Raw genomic sequence first — 27,676 nt, forward strand, 5'->3', positions numbered from 1 at the left:
TATAAACTTTTGTGTTGAAGTTTTTTAAATTTACGCAATTATGGCCTGACTTAACGTTATACAATCACTCATTTTAAATGTATTTCATAATAAAAATGCTTGTATTTTTTAAAATGCAGTGAATCAGAGAGGTCGATAGAGCCACTAATTACGAAAGTTATTTTTAGGATTCATTGATCACTTAAAAACAAACACAAACAATCGCATCGCTATTCAATGTTCAACTAATTCTAACCAATTTTTTTCTAAGTTAACAAAATTAAAATGCAATATTGCAGTTGAATTACATTAAAATGGTCAAACATAGATCTTTAAGTACAAGAAGTGTTGCCTTACGTTTAAAAGTTCCTATCAACATGCAATTGGGTAGGGGTGCCCAAAACGTGACATTTTTCCGATAACCAATATCGTTAACAAAAGTATCACAATCCGATACCCAATGACGTCATAACCATGCCCACATAAGCAGACTACGGTATTTAAAATTTGTGAACGTTTAAAAATACTTTTACGGGTTTTAAGGCTAAATTTGCAGGTTTAGTTATTTTCAGTTGTTAACTTATTTGTTTGGTAAATTTAACCCATATAATCGAAAATCCATACAATTGGGACTCAATTAAAAAAAATAATTATAAAAAGAATCGATCGAAAAATAGCATGCATAATAAATTCACTCAATATAATCGGAAATCCATAAAATTGGAACTCAAATAGAAAATATATCATAATAAAAAGAATGGCACGAAAGATAATATGCATTACTTGATCTTTTCCATACAAAAACATCATCGGAAAAATCGTTTAATATGAAGTTATTTATTTTTCTGTATAACGTTTACTGATACATTGTAAGTTGCACATTGAGCGATAGTGCACAATGTGCACTTAATCGTCACATATCGCAAGTGCACATTGTGCACCTTGGAATGTGCACCGAACCGTGCCATGTGCACATTTCGGTTTGCGTAGCCTACATATCACAAGTGCACAATGTGCACCTTGGAATGTGCACCGAACCGTGCACATATCGCAAGTGCACATTGTGCGCACAATGTGCATGTTTTGGTTTTGAGTCCTGTTGCCATTCTGGGTGTATAGTCAAAAAATAAATATAATTTTTTTCAAAGAAAAAACGCTGAAACGGGATCTTCGTTTTGTAGGATGTATGACACAACATGCTTATTGGTTGCATCTTAAATTTCCACAAACCTTTTCCAAACTTTGGCTGTAACAACAGGTTTAAAGTTTGATATAATATGTAAAAGCAGTGATTAAGAATGACTTTAAATAAACTTAAACTGTGCAGGCTCGCACCTTCACAGATTATAATGATAGTAATTCTGTGCTTTTTTTGTTAATGAATGATCTTCCTTACAAAACCGCTAACGATTTTTCGAAAAGACCCTGCGTTAGCTTTATAAACAGGCTATCCGAAAAAACGCAACGGGATTGAGTGATTTTTTGTATATCACGCAAGTGTATTAAATTTCGCTTTTACGTGGACCGTTACCTTTATAAGATTTGATTCATACCCTGTTACACAATCGGCAGCAAGAGCATAGAGAAAGTTAAGCTATCGCCATTCCTATTTTACAATTTGGGTTATGTTTTTCGATCATCGCAAAATGCAAAAAAAACGCATCACATGAGACTCCAGCAATTAAACAGACATTAGAAGAACATCACGGTCGGAATAGAACACAGTTTTAAATAATATTAATATAGAAGTAGGCCGATGCCTACATAGATTGAAAAAGTTGTAAATCGGAATACCCTACCGGGAACAAACGTCATACTAAAACGGGCGATACCAGACTGGTGACTCCAAACGTTTCATACACCCTCAGTTTTAGGTGTTAATTAGGTCATATTTAGATAAGTTTAGGGCTTGTTCCGACTATTTTTGGTCTTATATCAGTGAACCTGTCGTGCCTTTCTAATGCTCAACGGTGCCAACTGCCGATTGATCTTCAGGAAACAGATTTTTGCTCAATTGCTAAGCCTCCTAGCCTAGGCCTACAACTTTTTGATACGATTAGAGTACAATAAATCAAATGTGTGTTGTTCCAGTTTCGTTTATTGTAACATTATAGTGAGTTACTAATAAAAAGTCTTTTGGGGTGCCACAATAATCTATTTCTTATTTCTGAGCGGTATCGCAAGCTGTAAAACAGGGTGGTCCAAACCCAGGCCCGCGGGCCACATGTGGCCCGCAACATCATTTTTCATGGCTCGCGAGCACTGTTGAATTATTACGATGCGTACCGTTGACTGTTTACTCAAAAAATCTAAGTGACAAACGAACAGTAAGAATACTGCAATTGTTTGGTCATCATTACATTTTTCCAGTTATACCATGAAATAAACCAGATTCCTATCGCTCACCAAATTCACAGCAGCTTTTTAGGTCAAAATTTCTAATTTTTTAGGTCAAAAAATAATCGCCCTAGTTATAACTAACGACCGGTTTGAGCCGCAGTGCGTCTTATACGAAACTTTTCTAAAAATGTGGTTTTCACTGTGACTTTAGCCTTACGCGCTGACCCATTCCAAGATGAAATTTCAGCTAAATTGATCTGATTAAAACCTTTTTGCGCAAAACGAAAACGTCTTTGTATTTGGCGATTGTGTAGTATGCAACATCTCTCTTAATTTTTTTGTTTCCGTGAACATTCTACGCTTATAAAATGCTGTCTTCTAACTGAAAAGTATTGTCAAATACGCAAAACTTTTCGCGCTTCGCGCGCACCATTTTCCGCAGTCTCATACCCTACGATTTCATTGCGCACAAGTTCGACGATAGTACGTTTCACGCCCTCGTACGGATGTAGCCTAATGTATGTGGCCCGCAAAGAATATGCAAGAAATATTGTGGCCCGCGGTGCTGTCAACCTTGGACCATCCTGCTGTAAAAGGTTAGGAACCACTATATTATATTGTATAGTACAGGGGTCGGCAACCTACGGTCCGCCGCCTTTTTGACAAACTGGACACGAGTCCATTTCAAATAATTTTTGACTATTTTAACTACGTGAATGCGAAACATTTACGCACTTTGCGCGAATGATCTCTTTTACGTCTGGTTTGTTACGTTTTGATTCTGTTTTTGAACTAGATCAGTGCTTTACCGTGCTGTGGAAGGCTACAAAGTGGAAAACGTATTACAAAAAATTAGACATATATTTTTTAACTACTTTTTTTTCAACACTTTACTGCCTCCTTAAATCTAGTTAAACACGTTTTAAAAAGGCAAAAAAATCCGAGGCCCGCCTGATTCACAGTTGTTTAGAAATTTAATAACACAATTCTTAGTTAACATGTTGTGCGGCCCGCAGAGACTTTTATGAGTTTGGTTTTGGCCCGCGACTGGATAAAGGTTGCCAACACCTGGTATAGTAGATAGACCTAATAACATATTTGGCTTTAGGGCGAAAGTAAAATGACCAAGGCGAACCAGGCCAGCTACCCACTTACTGTAAAGTAACAACAGAATACTCTATGTTGTAACGACTGTTAAGCGCGAACAGCCTTAAATCTAAACCTTTGATTAAAATATTATGACAAACAATACCTACTCCAGAAATTTTACTTTGCTAAGTTGCGCCATCAGGCCTCGTTTAAAGGCAAATTTTGCGCGATACGACTCATTTAAAGACAAATCTCGTTACATAAATGTGGCTTTTTACGAGTCATTGTGAACCCAAACACTGGTGGAATTAAGGCCTTTTCGAATACGAACTTAACTTTGCTTTTATTGAATAAAGAGAGATCATCCCTCCGACTGACAAAATTATCTGTGATGTCATCTAGCGGCAAATTTATTTTACAATAGGGTCTGTTGAACCCTCCGCCAGATGTCGCACTGTGTAGCTATCAACTCGGTTTTGCCAATGTTGTGCAGCAGATTGAGCAGAAGGACTCTATTTTTCCAAAATGTAGAACTCGGTAACCTATAAGCAACACAGAAAACACATTTAATTTTTTAAATAGCCCCTTCCTTACGTGCCTAATTTAAAGGCGAATCCCGTTATGTATAACCGAGTCAAGGTGCACCAAAAGAAAGCGCTCTGAGGGAAAGGCCTCTTGCAAAAGGAACTCAACTTTGCTTTTATTTAATAAAAGGGATCATCCCCGACTGTGGGGCAAATTTATTTTACAAGAGGGTCAGTTTAACATTCCGCCAGATTTCGCACCGCGCATAAATATTACGCGGGAAATAATTTAAATAGCTTAAAGTACCCTTAAACTTGTTATTTTATTTCGCTATTTTAAATTAATAAATTCCACTTCCAATAAAGGTTGCACCTTGCTAAAATAATTACCCTTTACACAATTTTATCTGGGGCGTTTAGGGTGTTCAGAAAATGTAAAAAAATATTATACTGCATGACATACCAACTGCGTTCGCAATCTTTAAATGAGCATAATTTGTAGATCGTACCTTTTTATTTGTTTTGCGTTTATTAATAAAGCGCCGTTGGTGGGGGGAATCTGTTAAGTAAAATTATATCGTTCACTTTACTTTACTTTATCGAAAAACAAAATTTAAAAGGTGATTTAAATCTTAAGTGCCAGCCCATAACAATATTATATAACATTAGTGGAAAACATTGCGTCTTGACGACATCTCGCAGGTGCACAGCATTACACCAAATATTGGCGAGCCCGGTATAGACTTACTAAGTGAACCCTGCTGGTCCAGTATATACATTCTGTAACAGGTGCACAAACGAAATGTTTTAATGTAATTTGTTAGCACACTTAAATTAATAAAGTGCATCCCTAACTTATGGAAAAAAGGTTAAGTTGTGGTAGGATTCTAAATATCAGGTGTGCGTAAAACCATGGTTGCCAAACTTCCGAAATTCCTAGGCGTTTTTTTAACCAGAACAAAAAGCTTAATCACCAACAAAACGCTCTAGAAAACCAAATGTGCGCCTAGGCATATTAGGAACAAATGCGTTGTGTTTTAGCGATGAGAGGCCTGTAGTTACGGGGAAGAAGGCGCTGGCTCTTAAGACGAGAGCAGACGGCTGCCTAACTAGCTTGCACATCCCTTGTCAAGACTGACTGCAAATAACAAGCGCTAAATAACCTGTCCTTAACCACTTCTTGTACTCTAGACAAGTCACTTTACTCAGTTGATATTGCTCGTTGAGTATATTCACAAAACTCAGCAGTACACACGATAATTAAGGTAACGCGGGGATTTAAGCCGCTACTAGTGTATACTGCAGGGGTCGGAAACCCCTGGCACGCATGCCGAAAGTGGCATGCAAGATGATTTTTCGGGCACGCCAAATGATTTAACGCGCACGACCCGCACGTAAAAGAAAGTTAAACCATTACATCATTGCCACATCATTAGCATTATTATTACATCGCTGACAAGAGCGCTAACTAAATGGTTGCACACAATTCCAATTCGTGTCACAATTAATGTATTAACTGTTGTACAGTATTTCACAATGCCCCAAAAGAGGCGTGATATTTACTGCGTTAAAGCGGGGCATTCTGCATTAAAAGTAAGCACGTTTTTGTGCGACTGAGAAACCAAGCGAAAAGCGAAACTGATAGTTTACTCCTCTAAGTATCGACTGAAAAGCGTCGAAGTATATTCCAAAAAAGCGGCACAGTATTGTGTTCGTGACTTTTCGTTTTGTTTTCAGCAGGGTTAGGGTATCCTTACAGAATTTAACTTATGAATTTAGGTTCAATAGCGTCTCTCAAGATACGTAAATTAGATGTGAGTTCACAGCAGGGAGTCTAACCGGAACCGAGCCGGAGCTTTATGAACCGGTTTTGGGTCAATTTTATCCGAACCGGAAACTGAACCATTTTTTGTAAGATTTTAAGGAGCTGAACCGGAAATGAACCGACTAATTTGAAAGAACATGAACCTTAACCGAACCCGAACCTGTAAACAAAATGACGTCACAACCTCTTTTTACAGATTTAAGTTACGACATGTTTGAAATTTTATGACAAAAGTTATAAATATTGATTAAAACAACGTTGATATTTTTATTTTTTAGATATTTCAATAATGAGTTGCTATTTTTGTAACGTTACGTATAACTTAGATTAAATGACTTGCAATTCAAAGATTAGTTTCTACATTTATTGACCCACATTTTATAGAACGCAACTTATATTGTATCCGAACCGGAACTTTTTGAACCGGTTTTGAAATAACGATGGTCAAACCGGAGCTGAACCGGAACTTTTAAATTGCTCGAAACCGAAACCGGAACTGAACCGGATTTCGAAAAAATGCTTGAACCCGAAAAGAACCTGAACCGGAAGATGTCAAACGGTTCGACTCCCTGGTTCACAGCAGGGCTGCGGAGTTGGTCACGCATCAGTGGACAACGGTCACATGCATAGTGACGTCAAATTAGGCAAAATCGCATGTTTTTGTTAAGTGCCATAGTCCAGTGGTTATGTCAGTACAAACTGTTCTTTCCAAAAACGTAAATCGGTCCTCTTATGTCAGGCCTTCAGGTTATATATATGTTTGTCCAAACTGAACACTTTCGCAAAGCATCCTCCCTGTGCTGTACTTCAAGAAAGTCTCACATGATGTTTAGTTTTTCCTGGTGGCGTATTTTGTTTTCCTGGCGGCGTATTTTGCGATCTTGTATAGTTTTCTGGCATATAACTTGGCGGATTTATTCGACGCCCTGCAAGAATTTCCACGTTCGTCGCCTATGCAGAAAACCATTTTTAAAGGTTTAAAAAAATTAGGTGATGCACATTAAAGATTTTGGCAAAAGGTGCTATGAAACGTGGTTTTACTTACACATCTGGGTGCCACTGTGGAAAGCATGGCAAGTGCACCCGCGAGATTTTTTCAACCTTTTAAAAGTGCACCCCGAAATCTGAACTGCACCCCAAATATTTAAAACGCTTACGTGGAATACGTTTACAGTGCATTGTATGCAATACAGAGTGCTTTGGAAAATCATAAAGTGCACCCGAGGTGTACTTTTTTGACGTTTCTTGCACCCGGCCACCCGGATTTTTTCGGCCGTGCACCCGCGAGATCTCGTTGAGATCTGCCATACTTTCCAGCAGTGTTTGGGTGCATGTTTGACTTTATGAGGCATGGGTTTCATCTGTTGAAAAGTATGAGTAGATAACACTGCCAAATTTGACCCTTTCATGAGTCCTATCATTTCAGTTTTTGACCTGGGTTTATATTGCTAACATTATTTGGATTAGGTTGGATCAAGTATTATTATTATATTTATTTTTCCATATTTAATTCTTCCTTACAATTTGATTATTGACAACTTCTTTCATTACTGTAAAAAAAGTAGTAGGATTCTAGACCAGCAACCAAAATTGTTGCCATACTATTCTTTCACTGTGGTTGATGACCTTTTCACATTTATTTTTAATTAGTTATAGCTGAGCTGAGTATGTTTCTTATCAAGTTTGATTAAAGGATCTAATACCATGGCCTCTGGTAGCAAAGTATTTAGCCGAGAGGTTGCCAAGGCACTAAACAAGAATGAAAACGAAGAAAAAAACTCGGAAGGACCTCAAAAGCAATCACGAGAAGAGTGGCGAAAGCAGAAAGAGCTTGAAGAGGCCAGAAAGTTAGGAAATGCCCCTGCTGAACAGGACGAGGAGGGAAAGTATGATGACATCACTTTAGCATTTAAGAATTAGTATTGTGCGCTTACAGAATTCGTTTGGCACAACTTTTTTTGGGTAGAGTTTTTGATTAAATCGTAAAAATTGGAATTTATCTTTCTGGTAATGTCTTACTATTTCCCTAAACATAATCTGAGGTCTATGACATAAAAACTAGCTAGCACCTGTGCTAAAAATATGTGTTGTTCTAACAAGTTTTGCTTTTTGTAACTAACAATTACTTTTTTGTTTACTTAGGGACATCAACCCTCACATTCCTCAATATATCTCAACTGTTCCATGGTATGTTGACAAAACCCAGCGTGCTTCTCTAAAACATCAGAGAGCACAACCTGAAAAACAGGAGGAATTTTCTGCTATTAACCAATGGTACAAGCGGGGAGTGTCAGAAAAATCTATTGCAACCAAATTCAGGAAAGGGGCATGCACAAATTGTGGTGCTATGACTCATAAAAGAAAAGACTGCCTAGAAGTAAGTGCTTACAGTGATTTAAATTTATATTTAAGGGTTTCAATTTTGAAAATCTAGTTTGCATGACTGTAAGTTGCGAGTAATATTTGCGAAGTTTAATGCATTTGACTAGTGTCCACTGACATGGTGACCATCACCCAAAGTCTCTGCGATTAATTCTGTACTACTTTTTGCTATTATATTCGACTTGTCTTTATTTTAACTCAGTGGTTCTTGTTTCCTATAATTTACCTATGGAAAACTCCTGTAAGGGGTGCTACAAGCCAAAAAATTGAGAACTACTGTTCTAACGGCTTAAATCAACACATGTTACTTTGTTGTGTGTACTGAAATTTAATTTTCAATACACTCAACGGTCAATATTAACTGAGTGAAGTGATTCTGTCCAGAGTTCAAGAAATTATAAGCACAGGCATTCTTAGCAGCCTGCTCCTTTGAAGTCCTATATTTACCCAAATGATAAATGACATATACTTACATCAAGTTTGAAACCACAAATAATATGCCTTATAAATAAAGTCTATTAGAAGTTATTTTACAATAAACAAATTTTTTTACACAATAAAAAAAAGTCATTGCTTATCTATGTGTGGAAATATTAGCCTTTATACCTAGCTACATTATTATTTTCTGACAGTGGTGTTGTGTATACACTATATGGTTGTACATATTCTTTCAATGAATAACTTTTGTCACTTACATTTAGAGACCAAGAAAAGTTGGTGCCAAGTTTACTGGAACAAGCATTGCACCAGATGAGCATGTGCAGCCTAACCTGAAATTAGACTTTGATGGAAAAAGAGATCGATGGAATGGGTGTGTACTGTGTAGAGTCCCAACTGTTTTAATTGGTCATTGAAACAGTCCTTTAATGATATTTTCCCCATAGCTACAATCCAGAACAACACAGAGAAGTTTTAGAGGAATATGCAAAAATACAAGTTGCCAAACAGGCTGTCAAAGCCCAGAAACTTCAAGAAGAACTGATCACTGGAAAAATGACTGAAACTAACGCAAGTTCAACATTATTTTTGTATAGAGATTACAACCTGTTGTTTTACTATGTTTTGAAAACATTTTAGTTAAACATAATAAGCCAACATCAGACGTTGAAAATGAGTAAAGAGTTATTCGAAAACAAAATGATACCTACTTATGTATGGGCTTTGATATTCTTATTACGTCTTACTACAACCTCCAGCCATTATGCTTCATTGTTTTAGTTAGCTAAATGTCTAAAAACTACATACATAGTTATATTATAACATTAGTATCCCCCCCCCAAAAAAAAAATATATATGTGGCAGAACTTACGAATACCGTTATTCAAATATTACTATTTAAACTAGTTATGTATTTCTACAGGACAGAGAAGATGCTGGCTCTGAGGACGAAGATAAATATGCAGATGAAGCAGACATGCCTGGAACCAATTTCGATAGCAAAAGAAGAATCACTGTTCGCAACTTGAGAATCAGAGAGGACACTGCTAAATATTTACGAAACCTGAATCCAAACTCTGCCTACTATGACCCAAAGACAAGATCTATGAGGGAAAACCCCTATGCAGACACTGGGATCAATGTTTCAGAGTATGATTGACAACTGCCCTATCGAATTTTTTATTGGGTCATAAACATATATTTTTTGTTAAGTTTAAAAAAAAAACGATTTAACATTTTTTGTTTAAATATAGGCACAAGTATTAACACTAAAGCATTTGTTAATGAAAGTAATTAAACTGAGTTTTAACAGTTCAAACATATCTAAAAATTAAATTATGTAATATATGGTATTCAATTGACCATATTCAAAAAACATTTATATCTATTTAAGCAATGTTCTCAGAACAAAAACCTATAATTTTTCCAGAGTTGACTTTGCTGGTGACAACTTTGTTCGGTATACAGGAGACACACACGACATGGCCCAGACACAAAGTTTGTTAAAATGCATTGCAACTAGCACTTGTATTAGATTGTGTTTGTTCAACATTTTAATTTCTATAGTGTTTGCTTGGGATGCCGAGGAAAGAGGTGTAAATGTCCATTTGCAAGCCGACCCAACTCGCTTAGAAATGCTTAAGAAATCGTTTGCCGTTAAAAAAGATGACTTTAAGCAGTCTCAGCGCGACTCAGTGTTGGAAAAATACGGCGGCATTGAACATCTGAATGCTCCACCAAAAGAACTTCTACTTGCCCAAACAGTAAGGACAGCCACATTATTATCACTTCAACAAAAAACGGTATTGTAACGAACAATACGTTGGCCAAACTAAAAATTCGTTCTCTACCCGATGGAATAGCCACCGAGTGACGTGGAAAACATTTTCTTTGTCGAAAGACGGGGCAAAGCTGCTCTTTTAAAGCATTACGGGTCCTACTATGCGCACATTTTTACTTCTAAGCCACCTAAAAGTAAGTGTTATAAAGTGACGTTTGTAGAGCAACCCGATGTAAACCACCTTGACCTGTGCGAGGACAAATAGCTTAACATTATAATTGCTAGAATTAACATCCAAAAAATGATTTTACCTCGCATTAAGTAGTGTTTTATCTGCTGTTTTACTTTGTTTTGTTTAGACCCTAATTCTCCCTCGTTTTTATTTCCACCTCTTGGCGCGTTTTTATCTGTGTTATCAGTTGTTACGTCATTCTATTGACTGCATCGTCATTTAGTTGCAGCAGTTGCGGCTTGCGTAGTGCACCAATTGCCTAGAACAGTTGGTTTAGTTTTTTATTAGCGTACTTCTTGACTTATATTGTGTTATGTTTTTAGATACTGATGATGCTTTTAACAGCGAAATATATTTTTCCTAATATAAGATCTAAACAAACTGACTTTCGATTTACCATGTTTTGTACTTAGTTTAATCTTTATCATTGATGTGCAACCAGAATCGTTTGTTTTTACCATTCGGATTCAGGCAGAATCTGTTATTCGAAAGAAAATTCTGAAAACGGTATTATTTAACTATATATGTATTTAGGAGCACTATGTTGAATACAATCGCCATGGGGGCGTTGTCAAAGGACAGGAAAAGGCCAAAGCAAAGTCCAAGTACAATGAAGATGTCTATATTAACAACCACAGTGTAAATATGTTTATTGTTTAACATCTGCAATGTTTTTCCTATTTGTTTATCAGAATAAATCTGTTGATGCTGAACATATTTCTAGAGCGTTTGGGGTTCATTCTGGAAGAACGGTTCCTGGGGATATGATTGCTGCCATTCCTTCATTAAGCACTCATATTGTACTGGTGATGCGGGCAAAGAAATTCAACAAGAAAAAATGACACTACCCAAAATAGCCCGACAAGGTTTGTGCATACCATTATACATCAATTTTGTAAATTATTTTGCTGAACTGTATTAGTGGAAATAAATTTTGCAAGTATTAATTAATTGTCAAGACCCCACTGTATTTATTTGCTTACAACATGAGATGAACCACAGTCCACAGGTGTCGGAACAAATTCAGTTTACCGTAAAGCGAAGCAAGAGTCTTATATAACATCAACATCAAACCTAAACTTGTGTATATTTTTATGGGAAATTAAATGCTGCAAATTTGTTTCTACAGAATCCAAGATGAAACAACTGGAAGCGAAACATTCCGCATGGACAACGGCTTTAGGGATTGGTGAAAAAGAGACAAAGTCACAAGAGCAGGCTCCTGAAGAAGAACATACAGAGGTTGCAAACAACACAAATCCACCTGAAGTTGTTGAGTTAAATGCTGATGCAGTTGAGTTAAATGCTGATGCATCCGCTGAATCTGGTAGTGAACAAGCGGATGAACCAAAGTCTTTGCTGCAGGTATTTTGTTCATTCCTTAAAGGGTAAAAACTTGATATTACGACAAGTTTCTTGATAATGAATCTAAAAGGCAAAAAGGTCGAGTCACTCGACATCATCTTTAAAAACATTAACTGACGATGATTGAAGCACTTACGTATCCAAGCGCTTTATCAAGATAGTGTCGATTAACTTGACCTTTTCGGCTTGATTCAGTATTGAGCTTAATTACAGATCCCTAACGACAAGTTTGAAAATAGAACATCAAAAAAACATACATCATTTCTTACTCTTCTGAAGAGCTTGATTGATTTGGTTGTAATTTTGTCAGTTACCTAGATATATCTCCTTGTCTTTCAAAATTTGTGTGATTTTATTCTGGTTGATAAATTTAAAGTTACTATCCCAGCCCTCCCTTATGGACTTGTAGCTAATTGTGTGGTAACATTGTTCAGTTCATAATATTGTGTGTTACCGTTGAAGAAAAATATTATACTTTTGCTGACTTTTTTAAGGCTTGTGATTAATCGTTGTGTTATTAACAACCCAAACCTAAAATTAATGTCATCGCATTCATTGCCTAAAAAATTGTTGCTTATCATGCTGTTAAATTTTGTTACATGGTTAATAAAATATTTATCTATTCAACAACTTGCCCATAAAACAACTTTACATTAACAAATTTTTAACCCAATTAAATCAACAATAATTCTTTCTAATTTTCACCACTGCTCACTTTGCCTGCAGCAACATCGTGATAAACTTAAAGAGGAGCAAAAAGAGAAGAAAAGACAAAAACGCAGGGAAAAGAAAAAAAAGAAGCAAAAGAAAAGAAAGAAGCAACGCAAAGAAACTAGTAGCAGGTATGTGAACTATGCAATTTCCGCTTCATGCATGTTGTATTTATATTTGTTGGTTACTTCGGAATTTGAAAACGCTCATATAGTTCTGGTAGAAACAGTATATAATAATATTTTAGCTTTTCAACTTTGCGCAAAGTATGATACATCAAGTCGGGTGTAAAACACACAAGTTAATTTAGACGGAAAGGAAATCTGGTCGAAAAGGTGAACTGTACTGCTGCAATTGAAGTCTAATTTATGAATTTTTTTAGCAGTTCAGATTGTGATTCTGACGAGCCCCCTGAGAAAAAACAGCGGAAGAAAATGCTGATTAAAGCCGAAAAAGAGAAGTTGGATAAGGAAAAGAAAGTCCAAGAGGTACTTTTAATACACATACCTATGTACACATTCGTAAGGTTTTTCTCAAGCGAATTCGCACTCCACTCACCACAAATTGTCACGTCAAAACTATTTACTCATTTTGGTTTATATTGCATCGTTTAACCATCGCTCGTAGTGCGATATGGCGTGACAGTTATACCTGAACCACACACGTATAAAGTCTGATGCGATTTCTTTGCACAAGGGTCAGTGTTGAAATAATAAAAACAATTTTCCGGCGAACGCAGGCGATACGCAAGGAGAAGGCCAGAGCGCGTAAAGTGGACACATTGATGGGCCTAGACGAGAGAAAGCGTCCCTACAACAGCATGGTGGAGGTCAAGGAGCCGACAGAGGCGGAAATGGAGGCCTACTACAGGAAGAAGAAGAACGAAGACGATCCGATGGCGCACCTCATGTGAAGCTCCTTACTCGGGTCGCCATCGCGCGCTGTCCAATCTCGTTGCGAAAGCCGCAGTCGGTACAATGTGCTGAGAGTAGTTACTCGATACGCTCAACAACAGGGGAAGAAGCCAGCGGTGAAACCGGCCACCGCGTATTTTCGGTCGTGTATGCGCTGATATTAAAAAACGGTTATCAGTTATGTAAAAGCCAGCGGTGAAACCGGCCACCGCGTATTTTCGGTCGTGTATGCGCTGATTTTAAAGAACGGTTATCAGTTATGTAAAAAACAAAGTGTTTTTTTATCTAAAAATGATTCATGGCTAACTTGAAAGCACGCAGTCGAAATAAATGAGAAAGCGTGATTTGGATGTGCTAATGTTCTGTCGGCCAGGTCGTGTTTTCGCCAGTTATTCACGTTACTAACGTGCAAAAAACTTTGCTATGCGTAAATTTGCATCGTGCTGTACGCAAGTTACGTAGTTCTTTTGGTTAGACTTGGAGCAACCTGAGTGGAACATCTCTGAACGACAAGGTATCTAGTCTTACGCAAGTTGGGAAATATTCTATTTAGGCCAGGGGTTCCCAGCCTGTGGTACGCGAAGGTTTTTCAGGTGTTACACGAGATAGCTTTCGTTTTTTTCACAAAAACTATCCCTGTTGTTTCGTAACATAAAGACCTTCAAAATACAGGTCTTGTCAATTGTCAACAAAGAGCACAGTTACTTTGAAAAGCCGTTCAACGCTGTTGGACAGTGGGCGTTATGTCAAATGATTGCTCTTGATAAATATCATCTAGTGTTTTATAACTTAATCTAAAAATAGCGTTGAATAATGCTAGTTGTAAGCTAAAAATAGATAAAAATGTCATTCGATCAAATTAGTTGTCCTGCAAGAAGTGGTACGAGATCGTAAAAAGGTTCGGAACTCCTGATTTAGGCAATGCCCGGTCCAGTCACTTATGCTGCTTTTAAAAATGTCCAACGTCTGTTATTTACAGGCCTGCTCAATTTTATTATCGGTCATTTGTCGGTCGGTCCATTATTGTTTCTCTGTTTTAATCATATGATCGTAATAATTATCCCGCTTCATTTTAAAATCTTCTAATTTTAATATCGTTATCAAGAGTAACGGTGAATCTAAATTCTAAAACGTATAGAAAAATGACCACCAGGATTATTTGACACTGGAAAGGCTGATCATTTCACGAAGTCCTTCGAATATAATCGATCTCTGTTAAAATAACAGTGCTGTATTTGGGCGAAACAAGACAACGCGAGACAACAAAACAATAAATCGCACGTGAAGGCTAATACACGGATGGGAACATTTTAGCTGCAAAGTAATATTATAAAAACGAAGCATGCTCTTAGTTCAGGACCACATTCGAAGACTACCGTCCGATCCTCCTGAAATCATGAACTGACCGCCCATGTCGAAGTCTACAGCTTGAACTGCATCGTCGTGACCAGCAAGCATCGTCACTTCGCTAGTGCCGATCTCCACCATCTTTATCGTGCCGTCGTTACTTGCCACCGCTAACAAATGACCTAAACGACGAAAACCAACATTGTCCGACTAATACGGGTTCAGAGTCCCCTAACTTTTTCTTTCAAGGGCCAAAATAACTAAAAAGACTAGCGATCGTAAGCCGTGTAAAACAAGCGCTAACACAGGGTGGTCCAAGGTTGACAGCACCGCGGGCCACAATATTTCTTGCATATTCTTTGCGGGCCACATACATTAGGCTACATCCGTACGAGGGCGTGAAACGTTTAAAAATCGACGTCACAAATAATCGTCCAAGACATATAAGCTCCACAAACTTGCTACTATCGTCGAACTGTGCGCAATGAAATCGTAGGGTATGAGACTGTGGAAAATGGTGCGCGCGAAGCGCGAAAAGTTTTGCGTATTTGACAATACTTTTCAGTTAGAAGACAGCATTTTATAAGCGTAGAATGTTCACGGAAACAAAAAAATTAAGAGAGATGTTGCATACTGCACAATCGCCAAATACAAAGACGTTTTCGTTTTGCGCAAAAAGGTTTTAATCAGATCAATTTAGCTGAAATTTCATCTTGGAATGGGTCAGCGCGTTAGGCTAAAGTCACAGTGAAAACCACATTTTTAGAAAAGTTTCGTATAAGACGCACTGCGGCTCAAACCGGTCGTTAGTTATAACTAGGGCGATTATTTTTTGACCTAAAAAATTAGAAATTTTGACCTAAAAAGCTGCTGTGAATTTGGTGAGCGATAGGAATCTGGTTTATTTCATGGTATAACTGGAAAAATGTAATGATGACCAAACAATTGCAGTATTCTTACTGTTCGTTTGTCACTTAGATTTTTTGAGTCAACAGTCAACGGTACGCATCGTAATAATTCAACAGTGCTCGCGGGCCATGAAAAAGGATGTTGCGGGCCACATGTGGCCCGCGGGCCTGGGTTTGGACCACCCTGCGCTAACAGATGACCTGAAAGACAAAAAACCAACATTGTCCGAAAAAAAGACAAAAAACCAACATTGTCCGAAATATACGGTTTGTCGAGTTCAGAGTCCCCTAACCTTTTCTTTCAAGGGCCGGGATACGTAAGGACGAGAATCGTAGGCCACGTATATTTCTAACTTCATTAATTTGATTATTTTTTTTTATAAAATAAAACCCTAAATATTTATTTAGCCAAATATACAGGCCTATATTTAAGTTGATAAAATTGTCGCTTAGTTCGCAATTTTACCAAATGTTAGTTTGCAGGTATAGCCTACATCCGAAAAAAATATTTCCGTGACTAAACTACTGATAACAACCGTGCCTACTGCTTCAGTATGATTACGGCAATTTGCCGCAGGTCAAAAAATCTAACCCGGTGGGTCGTAGTTTGGTGACCGCTGAAATGAATTAACAAACATTTAGCATCGACTGACACGAAATGTTAAAAGTATATAAAAGTAGCTTTATATTACCATATAAACCAGCCTTTCTTAACCTGGGGTAAATTTACCCTGGGGGTAAATTTCCTCACTTTAGGGGGTAAATTAACTATCAATCAAATTATCCACATCAGCTGACTAGACAGAAAAATATTGCCAGCTGTAGGTATTGGTAGCACAGTTTCCTAGAACTGCTTTTTTGAAGCTAGCCTACAGTACCCTATTGATTTTTATCGCCTTGTATCGATAACGTTATGCTTCGCTAATTGATCATTTTTTTAGTTTCGTAACAATATCCTTATCTTTCAGTTACTTCATTAATACGTCATTTACTGTAAATCAGGTTCTTCGGCAGTCACGGCATAGATTAAGGCAGTGGTCTCCAACCTGTGGGTCGCGACCTTAAGTGAGGTCGCCTAAAATTTTTGTGGGGTCGCCATAAGTCACCATATTACTATTTTATTACGATTTATGTATTTAGTTTTCTTTACAATGAGGTCCCACTAATAAACGTGACTGAGTGCATCTTCTACATAAAAATTGCTGTGTTTAGCTCTTAAAGAGCTGCTATATCAGTTAACGTACATTTGACAAAATTTGTGTTTTGTGATTTAGCGCAGCAGCAGACGGAGATGTTTAAAATCGTCCCTCATTTGTATTCGTGGAACAGACGAGGTCCTTAAAAAATTTTAACTTTATTGACTTTTGCGGGCCTTAATCATAACAAATGCTGTTGATTTCTAGTAAAACATCCGCGTTTTCTGAGGTTGCATTCCACAGGCCAAATTAGAAAGCATATCCACTTAGAAACACAAACAGGCGAAGAGGCTTATCGCTAAAAACCTTTTTTACTTGTCATTATGAATACATTCCCCGGCGAAGTAGGTGCCCGTTGCTGCATTCTAGCACTTGTTTTAACTTTGCCTATAATTGTCTCCAAAATGGGCTCGCAATGTAAATTATGATTACATCTTATTTAAATTGGGGTCGCTTATTTCAAAGATTGGAGACCACTGCAGAACGTGTCTGCCACAGTTTTGAAAGTTCCGATACACTTTTTTAAATTTCAGTGCTGGTTATGCATGTGATTGCCTAATTTTGTCACTGGGTAACTGGCCAAGTTAGTTTATTGTTGATCTTTTTAGTCCAATGATTAAGGCTTTAAACAACTCATTGACTGATTATTATAGTCTGTAAAAGTAACAACAAATGTAATCTTAAAAATGGCGTGTCCCAAAAGAAGAGAAAGTACGAGAAAATTATTTTAATTTTAGATTTACACATTTTATTGAGAATGGTCTTTAAGTTCCTCAGTGCGTCTCGTGCGTGGAACCATTTTTAAACAGTACTTTGAAACCGGCTCCTTTAAAAAGGCACCTAGCAAATTCTCATCCAATTATGATGAGCAAAAACTGGCGTTTTTTAGCCAAAACTGTCCAGTCTGAAATGAAAAAAATAGACCAAACTGGAATGTTTTGACAACAACTCGTTGCCAAACGCAAGGGAACCCGCGCATTGATTATACCTGATGTAATTTGTTACTTTACTTTTTCTAATAGATAAGAACTATTTTATATAATGGGGGGTAAATCTGATATTTATCTTTGTTAAAGGGGTAAAACATACAAAAAAGGTTAAGAACCCCTGATATAAACCAACAAAACTGTAGGGTCAGCTATATTTTAGTCTTCGACGCGCTTTCGTAAAACGTTGTAGCTTTTTTCTTTAATGAATTTTGTCGATTTTAAAACCCATAACATCAGCCAACTGAGCCAAGTAAACACTTACCAAAGTAAACACTTACCAGAAGGATCAAAGGCGACCTTATTGGCTGGATGAGGACCGACGTCGACCGTCATCATCGGTGCCACGTGACGAACGTCCCAAAACTTCACCGTGCCGTAACTATCGCAAGATCCGATTGTGTTGCCCTGCAAAGAAGATGCACAATTGAGTACAAGTCTAATAACTTTAGACAAGCAAATGGCAAGTGTAAACACAACAAACAATTTGTACGCACACTGTACAATAGTATATAAACTAGACATGGGCAAATCTTGCTCAGCGGGCCAGATCCTGATTGTTACACCAATAAATCTGGCCAGCGAACACTGCAAAGCATTTTAAACATGGCCTTTTCAGTTTAACATTTTTTAGGGAGACTGAACGTATCGAAACGTTTGCAGTTGCAGTTGAGAGCCCGGGTTGTCTTTTGGTAAAGCTAAATAAATTCGTGAATCTGTCAATCATGTCATCACTGTGAACTAGTCGCTTGGTAAGGGGCTGAGTGATATAGCGGCCATATTATAGCCTATTGTTTTCGAGTTTTATCTCACAGTTAAGCTACATACTTTCTTTCAAAATACGCTTTCTTTCAAAATACGCTTTCTTTCAAAATATTAAGGAAACAAACCAAAGTTGTAGAAGAGTTAATTTTTATATTTGCTGGACAAGTCATAAAATGGCATTTGCACGTTTATTTGGCCCACTGAGAAAAAAAATTAACCCGTATCTAAAAAGTTTAACCATCCGAGGAATAAACTATAAAATACAACGGATGTGACAAAACATATAAGTAAAAGTAAGACATAAATAACAATACTTTACTTTCACGTGAATAATGCTATTTAATTTGGCTATATTTGTTGTAATTCTTGTCCTGTCAATAAAGTAATTTTCTTAAGGTCTTTCTTTACTCATTTTTGATTTGCGGTATCAGGTCGCTTGGAATAGTCTCTCACCTTTAGGTTGAACATCGCGTGGTTGACCGAGTGCATGTGTCCGTAGAATGTTTGAGCGCAAAGACCCTGTAGTAAAATAAACGTTGCGTTTCAGGCAGGGTTTACCCAACATTTTCCATGTAGGGCCGGATAACTGTAAACATTGGCGATCGCGTGCCGGATTTTAAACCTTGTGTTTTTTTACTTGATAAAACGATTTACTACGTCAAAAAGATAAAAATATTTTATAAAATGCATGTTAGGCTTAATAAAATTTTCGTTTATTTAACATTTTTTCAAAAAATATCCTATTTTTGTCTCCGACACGCATTTGCTAAAAGTGTTAACCGTGTATTTGAAAATATGTTGCTGGGTGGAAAGAAAGAAAAAATTTGCCCGGCGGGCCGTATATTGGTGACCCCTGCGTTAAGGCATTACACACACTTTTTCACATACATTTTGCTAAACGGTATCCGTGATGAAACACAACATTAAGTTTCTTGAAGAAAATCACTGCATTTGTTTTGAACGGTGATTGTTAAAATATGGAAAATGTAGATACTAACCGTTCGGGCATCCCAAAGTGACAAAGTCTTGTCAGCCGACGAAGTTAACAAAGTGTTGGCGAAGTAGAGGAACTGAATGCTGTTCACTGAGTCGGCGTGTCCACGCAACGTTGCCAAGCTCTTTCCACTAAGACACATTGCAAAGTATAGAAACACAAAATGTCTTGAAGGACCTGATCAAAAATTGGGGACCCGAAATACACATAATATATAAAGTGTGATTCTTTTTACAACAAAACGCTATAAACAGTGTTGTTTTAACAAACTGGTAACAGCAAGGAAAAGTGAAGTTGCGTTACAATTGTAAGTAGTCCAATGGAATATTTTAAAATCAAGGCGAAAAACGTTCATGAAAATTCAGTCTACCATTCGAACTAGTCATGGTTTACAATTCGAACTGGTCATACAACGCGAGAGAGTTGATAATCTTTTTATATTAATTAACTGTTTTTAACAAAAACCCGCACTTATATCAGCTGTCGCCAACGACAGGATGACAAGAAACCCCGCAATCATTATTTCACAGACGCACACAACATTCCTACAAAACCATTACCAGTTATATATATCAGCAACAACAACAAGAGTGTAACAATCGACCAGCAGCTCACCAATTGGCGTCCCATATCTTGGAGGAGTTGTCCATGGAGCAGGAGGCCAGGAAGTCACCGCACGAGTGCCAGGACACGCCCCAAACCGCGTGGGTGTGGTCGGGAAGGGTGAGAACGCACGAGGCCTTGGCGAAGTCCCACAGCTTCACGCACGCGTCGCCGCTGGCAGTTGCCAATTGCGAGCCCCTGCAAGCGTGGTATGTAAGTCGGTTAAACCTTAGTGGCAATCAAACGTTTGGCTTTTTATGAGAGAAGATCTCGCGGGTGAGTGTGAAAGGTTCGCTAAAATTTTCTGAATTGCTGACCCGCTTTAACAACTTAGTAGTTAGTTTATACTCGAAAGCGGATATTATATTTGGGTTTATTCAACGCATTTTGAATAAAGTAAATTTATTTTTTTCATGTTGTATATTGTATCTGAAATAATATGAAAATTTACATGAAGTTTATATGGTTAAAAGTAACAATATTATGAAGGCAAATATGTAACATTTCCAAACGGTTTGTTTAGTTCGTCAACAGCCATCTTTGCTTAGATCAGTGATTCCAAAACGGGTGCCAAAATATATTTTGGATTGTTTTCGATTTCAATATTTGCCTTTTTGGGAAGCTTTGTTATACAATTGACTATGTATCATTGAAAAGTACATTGAATTCAATATTATATTCCTCCACATTGTTCAGTCGACGCGTGTTGTTTTGAAGTTCGTTTATTGCTACAATGCAGGAGTAACTTTTAACCGGTGTTCTGTGAAACATAGTCAGGTTTTTCGCAATAAGTTTATTAATTTGACTAGTATTCCATGGAACACCGGTCGAAAAATTTTGATGCACGTAAGTATCTTTTGTTTTATGAAATCAACTAAAGTAGAATACAGCCCGAATCTCAATTTTGTGGTCACAGGCTTACATATCGACTAACAAAAAACTAAAAACGAATAAATTGGTGTAGTATTGTTTTTTTCTAAGCATTACTAAAACCTTCGTTTGGTGTCCGCAAAAATATTTGTTTTCATAGTGTTCTGTGGCTCAAAAAAAGGTTGAACAACACTGCACTAAACAGTAAGGTGGAAATGGTTTATGACCACTGGTAAAGATATAGCCATATTATCCGTACAAACAGCCATAAAACATGTTTAGGTAATGCACGATTTTTGTGTGCGTAAGCTGCGTTACAAACGGATTTTTAGATAGAAGAATTTAGTTTTTGGTTTAAATACATTCTATGTAACAACTGACCATAAAGTTTTGTATAAAAAAATAGAAAAGCCATTTTAACGGGGATCTGTCTTACCCGGGATGGAAGTCACAGTCAGCTATCCAGTCCGTGTGTCCCTCGCCAGTCATTATGATGTCACCGCTTGGAATTGCCCACATCTTCCACAAATGGTCGTCAGATGTGGTCACCGCTATCTGCTTGCGAGGGTGGAGAGTGACGCTGCAAAAAAAGGTGCAGAGTAATTCGCGTGAGATAAATAAAATTAGTTTGTCGTGTTCGCAAATTTTACTTCGTTTATCGGTGGTGTTTAAAGCCATAGACTTTTTTAGAAGAGTCTAACTCAGACCAGGGCAACATACGGTCCGCGGGCCGGATCCGGCCCGCCAAGCAGTTTAATCCGGCCCGCGGCTTGTTTTCAATAAAATACATAGGCTAAGCGAAAAACAGGGCAAGTTGACAGATCTTGTCAAGACCCCGCCAAATTCGATTTTTAGCCTGTTCTAAATGCTAAAACGGAAATTATTTTCGCGCGAAGCGCGAATCTCTTCTGTATTGCTTGTATGTTCACAAACAAAGAGCGTCCTCTGCTCAGTTGCACTCTCCAACGAAAGTTTAACAAACTAATGCTTCACGTATCATCTAAATCTAAATTAAAGTTTGCATTTTCAAACAAACATAGTCGCAAATCTTAGCGAAATGTTACGGAAGTCCAAAGTCAGTTCGCATTTTCAACAAGTTGTTTAGAATTAGCTTCTTAAACCCACAATTTCGCTGTTTACAAACGTTTCGGCAATACAACATCTCATCATTAGTGTAAACATACTTTTACAAATGCACTTTCACCAATTCCGATAAATCGGAGCTTACTTGCTAATCGCCAAGTCGTGCGCCCTTATGCAGCCCGTTTGTCGGAATCCGCCAGTTCTTGTGAGGTGGGCGGGAGGTCCTTTAACTGCGGTCAGGTAGGGGTTCACTCTCGAGTCCGGAGGAAACTCGCTCTCCTGAGATGAAAACAACTTATTTTATAGACCTTAGCAAAACGAGATTTGTCATGTGTACATCAAAGACAAGCGTTCTCGAGCTGGAGAACACGTATCCCAAATTCGCGGACGAAGTGCCGAAATTTTCGGCGAGTTTTATTTCGTCCGGGGAGTGCCGCTTAGAACATTTGTCTTCGCTTTCATGTTTAAAGTTTTATTGCTCTAAATATCGTCGCAGAGGATTAAAACAAGGGATTACAGGCAGCAAATCAAAACGTGACCTAATCGAAGATCGCGACCCACCTTCTTTTCCACAAACTGCGTCAGCTGCGACTGTGTGCCCGGGCTTTCGATTTTGTCGATGGACGAAAGCTGTTCCCGTGCCTCGCGCAAGGACGCCTGCGTGGGGCCATCGCCCAGCACAGCGCGCTCCGCTCTGTAACCACTGAGTGGTGGCATTTTGTCGTCCTTGCCAGTTTCCACGTTTCGCAGCGTCGCTTGAAGGCCGGTAACCTGTTTAAAGCGCCACCAGATTAGGAGTAATAATGCAGAAAACAACACCTCGCTCAGGAAAGCGCTTAAAAAAAACTGACTTTCAGACAGGTAAGTTGGAACCAATTTTTGTGTTAGTAACTCAAAAGAAAATTGAAACAATTTACTAACCCCAAAAAAAAAGTTTTTCAGGATAATAAAAAAATGCCAAAACCCAAAGTAATTAACTTGTCATAGACCCTAAAGATCAACAAGGTGGCCTGATAAATAATTATATTACAAATAGGTCAATTTGGTGGCACTAAATTCCCAGAATATTACCAAAACTGATTTTGTTGATGCTAAAAAGTGACAAAAGTGTCAAATTTTGTAAATGACCTACTTAAAATATTAACCAATTTTATGGCACAAAAATATAACATTGTCTCAATCTATTTTGTGATACTTTCATTCATTGACTTTAAATAAATATATAAAATTTATGAGTCAACATAATTTAACTTAATTACGTAGCCTAAGCAAACATATTACACAAGATCTGCCTTAACGTCCGGTATAAATAAAAATATTAATTAGGGTGCAAACCTGTCCAACGGCTCTATCTCTTTCCAACTTGGTGAGCATCTTTTCTTTCATTGCCAGCTCATACTTATGTTTTAGCTGCCGCAATGTTGGCTCGTAAGAATTGTAATGCTTCTTCAGTCTAAATACATCGGTCAATTATACAAAACTGAAGTTATTTATGTTAATTGTAACTATTATACCTTTTAATGTCAGTAATGAGCCTGTTTTTTTCTTGAACAATCCTTTTGTGGTTAATTTTGTGAAAGTCACGCTCCTTCTGCAACTTTAGATAGGCTTCTTTTGCTTTGCTGAAGCAAAAAATATTTTTTATCTCAAAATGATAGTTAACAAGTAGCTAACCATTTTACCGTTCTTACCTTGCAGTTAGTTTATACTTATCGAGATCAGTTCTGAGATTTTTCACATCATCATTTAATGAGTGATTTCTAAAATCAAGCACAATATTTTACATGTACATCCTTTATTCCTATAGGGTTAAATATAATTCACCAACTTTGTATAGACATCCGGGACAACCCCTATGTCTTCCTCGCCAAGAAGTCCTTTTTGTTGCATCTCATACCTGAAATAATATTTTGTAGACCTTGACAATATAATACTAACATAGATATAGATTTTTTTTTTAAAAAAACCTTACTACCATAATACTTAAATATCTGACCAGGTTTCGTTATAAGTTAAAAAAACAACAACAAAAACTGAAAATTAATTCTGAGAATATCATAACTTTATGTTTTATAAGGTCAATATCTTAAAGGCAATATTACTTGGAATATGCTGCAGGTATATTCAGGAATAAGCCCAATAATTATAAGGTATTCTAGCAACATGTGCATACATAAATATTTTCTTACTAATATGCATTTATACTAGAGATAGAGCGATGTCCAAAATAATGATTTACAGATAATAGTGTCCAATATAACGCTTCTGCTGATAAATGGGTAGTAGTAGATTTGGGCTGACCTATTTGCAGATATTTTGCTATAAAACATTTATATAGCTTTTCCTATTTTTTGAACTTGTATATTTGTTCTTAGCTTTTATTTTAATCGCTGACTGATTTAATATATTGTTTGGTTTACTGTGTTCAGCAATTTATATGCAAATAAACAAAGTTGTTTCATGGAATAGGTGGGCAAACTCAATGTTGTTGTTGATGTTATGTTCAAGTCATTAAAATTATCCACAGATCCTAGGTATATGAAAAATCTGTATCGCGATCGGATGGCAAAAACATAAGAAAATCGTTCAATATACCTATTTTTTCGTAAAGATGTAAAAGTTCTATGTGCTAGTGATAACTATTTAAAATCCTTTTCAAACAGTTGGTGATGATCTTTAACTCAAAAATATAAAATAATTACCCTTACCATTCTGTTTGAAAACATTCCAATGTTCTTTTCATGCCCATTCTCAATAAAAAATTTCTAACAAAGTCATCAACTACCTCTGGTCTTTGAATAACAGATGCTGTAATAACCGCTTCTCTCTTAACCTGGAAAATTGATACATCATTAAAAATATACAGCTCTTTACAAATATAAAACATTTCAAATATGGACAAGCTAATATTAAACAATATCCATGAAGTTACACCAGTCAATAATGTTATTCAACTTGGAAATTTATTTAGACATAAAAAATACTCTTTAATGCCATATAAAAATTATAAATAAAAATGCCCTTAATTGTTCATGCTAGAAAAAAATGTTGAGAAATGTATACTACCAGACAATTCATAAACCTTCAAAACTTCATTGGGCACTAATACTATGGCAAAAAAGATTTAAAAATCTTACAGAAGCTTTGTTATCCTGCTGTGCCTCTTCAATTACGTAAACAGATTTATCAAGATCTTCAGATAGGTTTCCTGTTATGACACTCAAGTCATCATCGACAGGAACCTACAAACAACTTTAGGTAAATGTAACACATTTGGCATCTTTACCTTAGTAACAACTTTCAAATTTTGATTAGATATAAATGTTTATAATTCAATCACTATTTCTTCATATGTCTGTTTTTCAGGCATGTGTTGTTAAGGTAATTGCTTTTAAAGAACAGTACCTCTTCATATTCATACCCTCCATCCGATTCATCAGGTATTGAAATGCCTGATAGATTTGAATACAATGTTAAGGAGTTTTAAATTGTTCAGAAAAAAAAGGTGAAAGATATTCCATTTTTTCATACTCTAGATTTTGTTTATAATAAAAATATTTAATAAATACTGTAGTTCAATGACACCTGAAAGCAGACCTAATTGCAACGCTAAACTTTGAAATTTGTTGAAATAACTACTTAAACCAAGCACTGGTCTAGAATCCTACCACATTTTAGTTCAAGTATTTATATTGCTAATATCATTTTGGCTGGGATGTAAGTTAGCTTTTAGGTGGGTCATCTATTATCAATACAATTAATCTGTCATATTTATTTCTCCCTTGCAATTTCATTTTTGACAACTCGTTTAGTTAATGTAAAAAAAATGTGGAAGGAAACCTTAAACCCTATCATTGACGGTATTAAGATATAATTTTTATTAGAAGTTTTGGCGCTTGTTTAGAATCCTACCACAGCATTCAAATAATTATTAAATTAACCCACAATATTATGGTTAGAGTATCAGTTAGTGTGTGGGTGTGGGTGGGTCAAGTAATATTATTATTATTCATTAATAATACTTAACATAAACACTAACCCAAATAATATGCGTTGTGGTAGGATTCTAGACCAACTTTTAGATTAATATAATATAATTGACCCCATAAGGTAGTTGTACCCAAGCTAGTTTAGTTTATAAGGCATTTGGCTGCCAAACAAATTTACCGATTTACTTAATATGCAATTTTCACCACAAACAAAGGATACGCTCCAAATAAAATGGTCCATCTTCATAATCGTTTGCCATATTCGGGTATATTTTTCAATCTTCAGTATTGCACTTTAATTTAACTTTCGTTTGATTAAATACTATTTGATGTTACTTACATTAAAGCTTCCTGTGTTGCTTTTGGCAACGTCTTCTAAATAACGGCCACTTGCGGCAATATACGAGAAAATATTATTCCATAGCACAACACAAAATAATAACGTTTGATGTCAAACATTTAAAAAATTACACTTTATAACTATAGTTTCATTGATTTAACTACAGTGTGACAAGGGTAGTCGAACCGAAAACGAAACAAACATTCATGAACCCGTTTTGTACTTAATTTTCCCTAACCGTACGAAACTGAATAGTTTTTTCAAGATTTGAAGGACTTGAAAGTTTATACCGATTATTTTAAATAACCTGAACCTTAATTAAAACCGAGCCTGTCAAAAAGGCAGTTTGCTCCTGCATGACGCCACAACTATTATTGTTAATAGTCGAGTACCTTGTTTAGTCCCATTGGGAAAAAAATTACTAAAAATGTTTAGAGAACAGTATTTGAAACAGTTTTTAGGAGGAATGTTAGACCAAGTGAAAATTTTAGGCTGATTAATTATGTCAGAGGTTATTAAACTGTGGCCGCGGGCCAAATACGGCCCGCCGGGTCAATTAATTCAGCCCGCGGAATATTTCCTAAATAAAGATGAAGTAGAGCTCACATGTTGTCGAAACGATTTAAAACTAAATTTTATTATTAAGGCTCACTGCACTTTTACTGTAAAGTTATTTATAATTCCTTCGTAGCCTATGTAGGCTAACGATGGCTAAGGTAATAAAGGTCAACGAAAAACTTCTATCCGGTACGCGATCATCCATTCTTACAGTTATCAGGCCCGCTATCGTCTGGACGTTATCCGGCCCTTCATGAAAACAGTTTGGTTACTCCTGAATTATGTAATAAAAATGCAATCACCAATCTTATCAGTTATCACTATCAGTTAGGTCAGGGGTCGGCAACCTTTTTTGTACTGCGAACCGGTTTAAAATTAAAATTTTGTCGCGGACCGGCCTTAAAAACAACAAATGCTCAGTAAAAAAAATTTATTACTTTTTTCAATTAACTAATTGT

General features: G+C 36.7%; 2 protein-coding genes across 2 annotated transcripts; one reads left to right on the forward strand and one right to left on the reverse strand.

Moving 5' to 3' along the window:
* The first annotated feature begins 7,413 nt into the window (after nt 1-7,413).
* On the forward strand, nt 7,414-13,897 carry LOC146148098 (pre-mRNA-splicing factor SLU7-like). The gene is made up of 13 exons (XM_083386343.1): nt 7,414-7,643; nt 7,900-8,134; nt 8,841-8,950; nt 9,024-9,147; nt 9,500-9,726; nt 10,007-10,074; nt 10,144-10,340; nt 11,124-11,228; nt 11,314-11,455; nt 11,719-11,954; nt 12,681-12,796; nt 13,048-13,153; nt 13,405-13,897. The coding sequence occupies exons 1-13, from the start codon at nt 7,462-7,464 to the stop codon at nt 13,576-13,578; spliced, it is 2,022 nt and encodes a 673-aa protein (XP_083242469.1). The 5' UTR covers nt 7,414-7,461; the 3' UTR covers nt 13,579-13,897.
* Nucleotides 13,898-14,814: 917 nt separating this feature from the next.
* Nucleotides 14,815-26,676, reverse strand: LOC146148099 (sperm-associated antigen 16 protein-like). Its single transcript, XM_083387273.1, has 16 exons — nt 26,541-26,676; nt 25,737-25,783; nt 25,469-25,573; nt 25,040-25,164; nt 24,160-24,228; nt 24,023-24,091; nt 23,846-23,953; nt 23,667-23,784; nt 22,893-23,102; nt 22,477-22,610; nt 21,685-21,828; nt 20,391-20,576; nt 19,780-19,906; nt 19,235-19,300; nt 18,298-18,424; nt 14,815-15,108 (listed from the first exon to the last, which is right to left on the reverse strand). The coding sequence occupies exons 1-16, from the start codon at nt 26,578-26,580 to the stop codon at nt 14,933-14,935; spliced, it is 1,851 nt and encodes a 616-aa protein (XP_083243399.1). The 5' UTR covers nt 26,581-26,676; the 3' UTR covers nt 14,815-14,932.
* Nucleotides 26,677-27,676: the final 1,000 nt, after the last annotated feature.

The sequence above is a fragment of the Ascidiella aspersa genome, chromosome 4, assembly GCF_963924565.1.
Source record: "Ascidiella aspersa chromosome 4, kaAscAspe10.2, whole genome shotgun sequence".
In the NCBI taxonomy this organism is placed as follows: Eukaryota; Metazoa; Chordata; class Ascidiacea; order Phlebobranchia; family Ascidiidae; genus Ascidiella; species Ascidiella aspersa.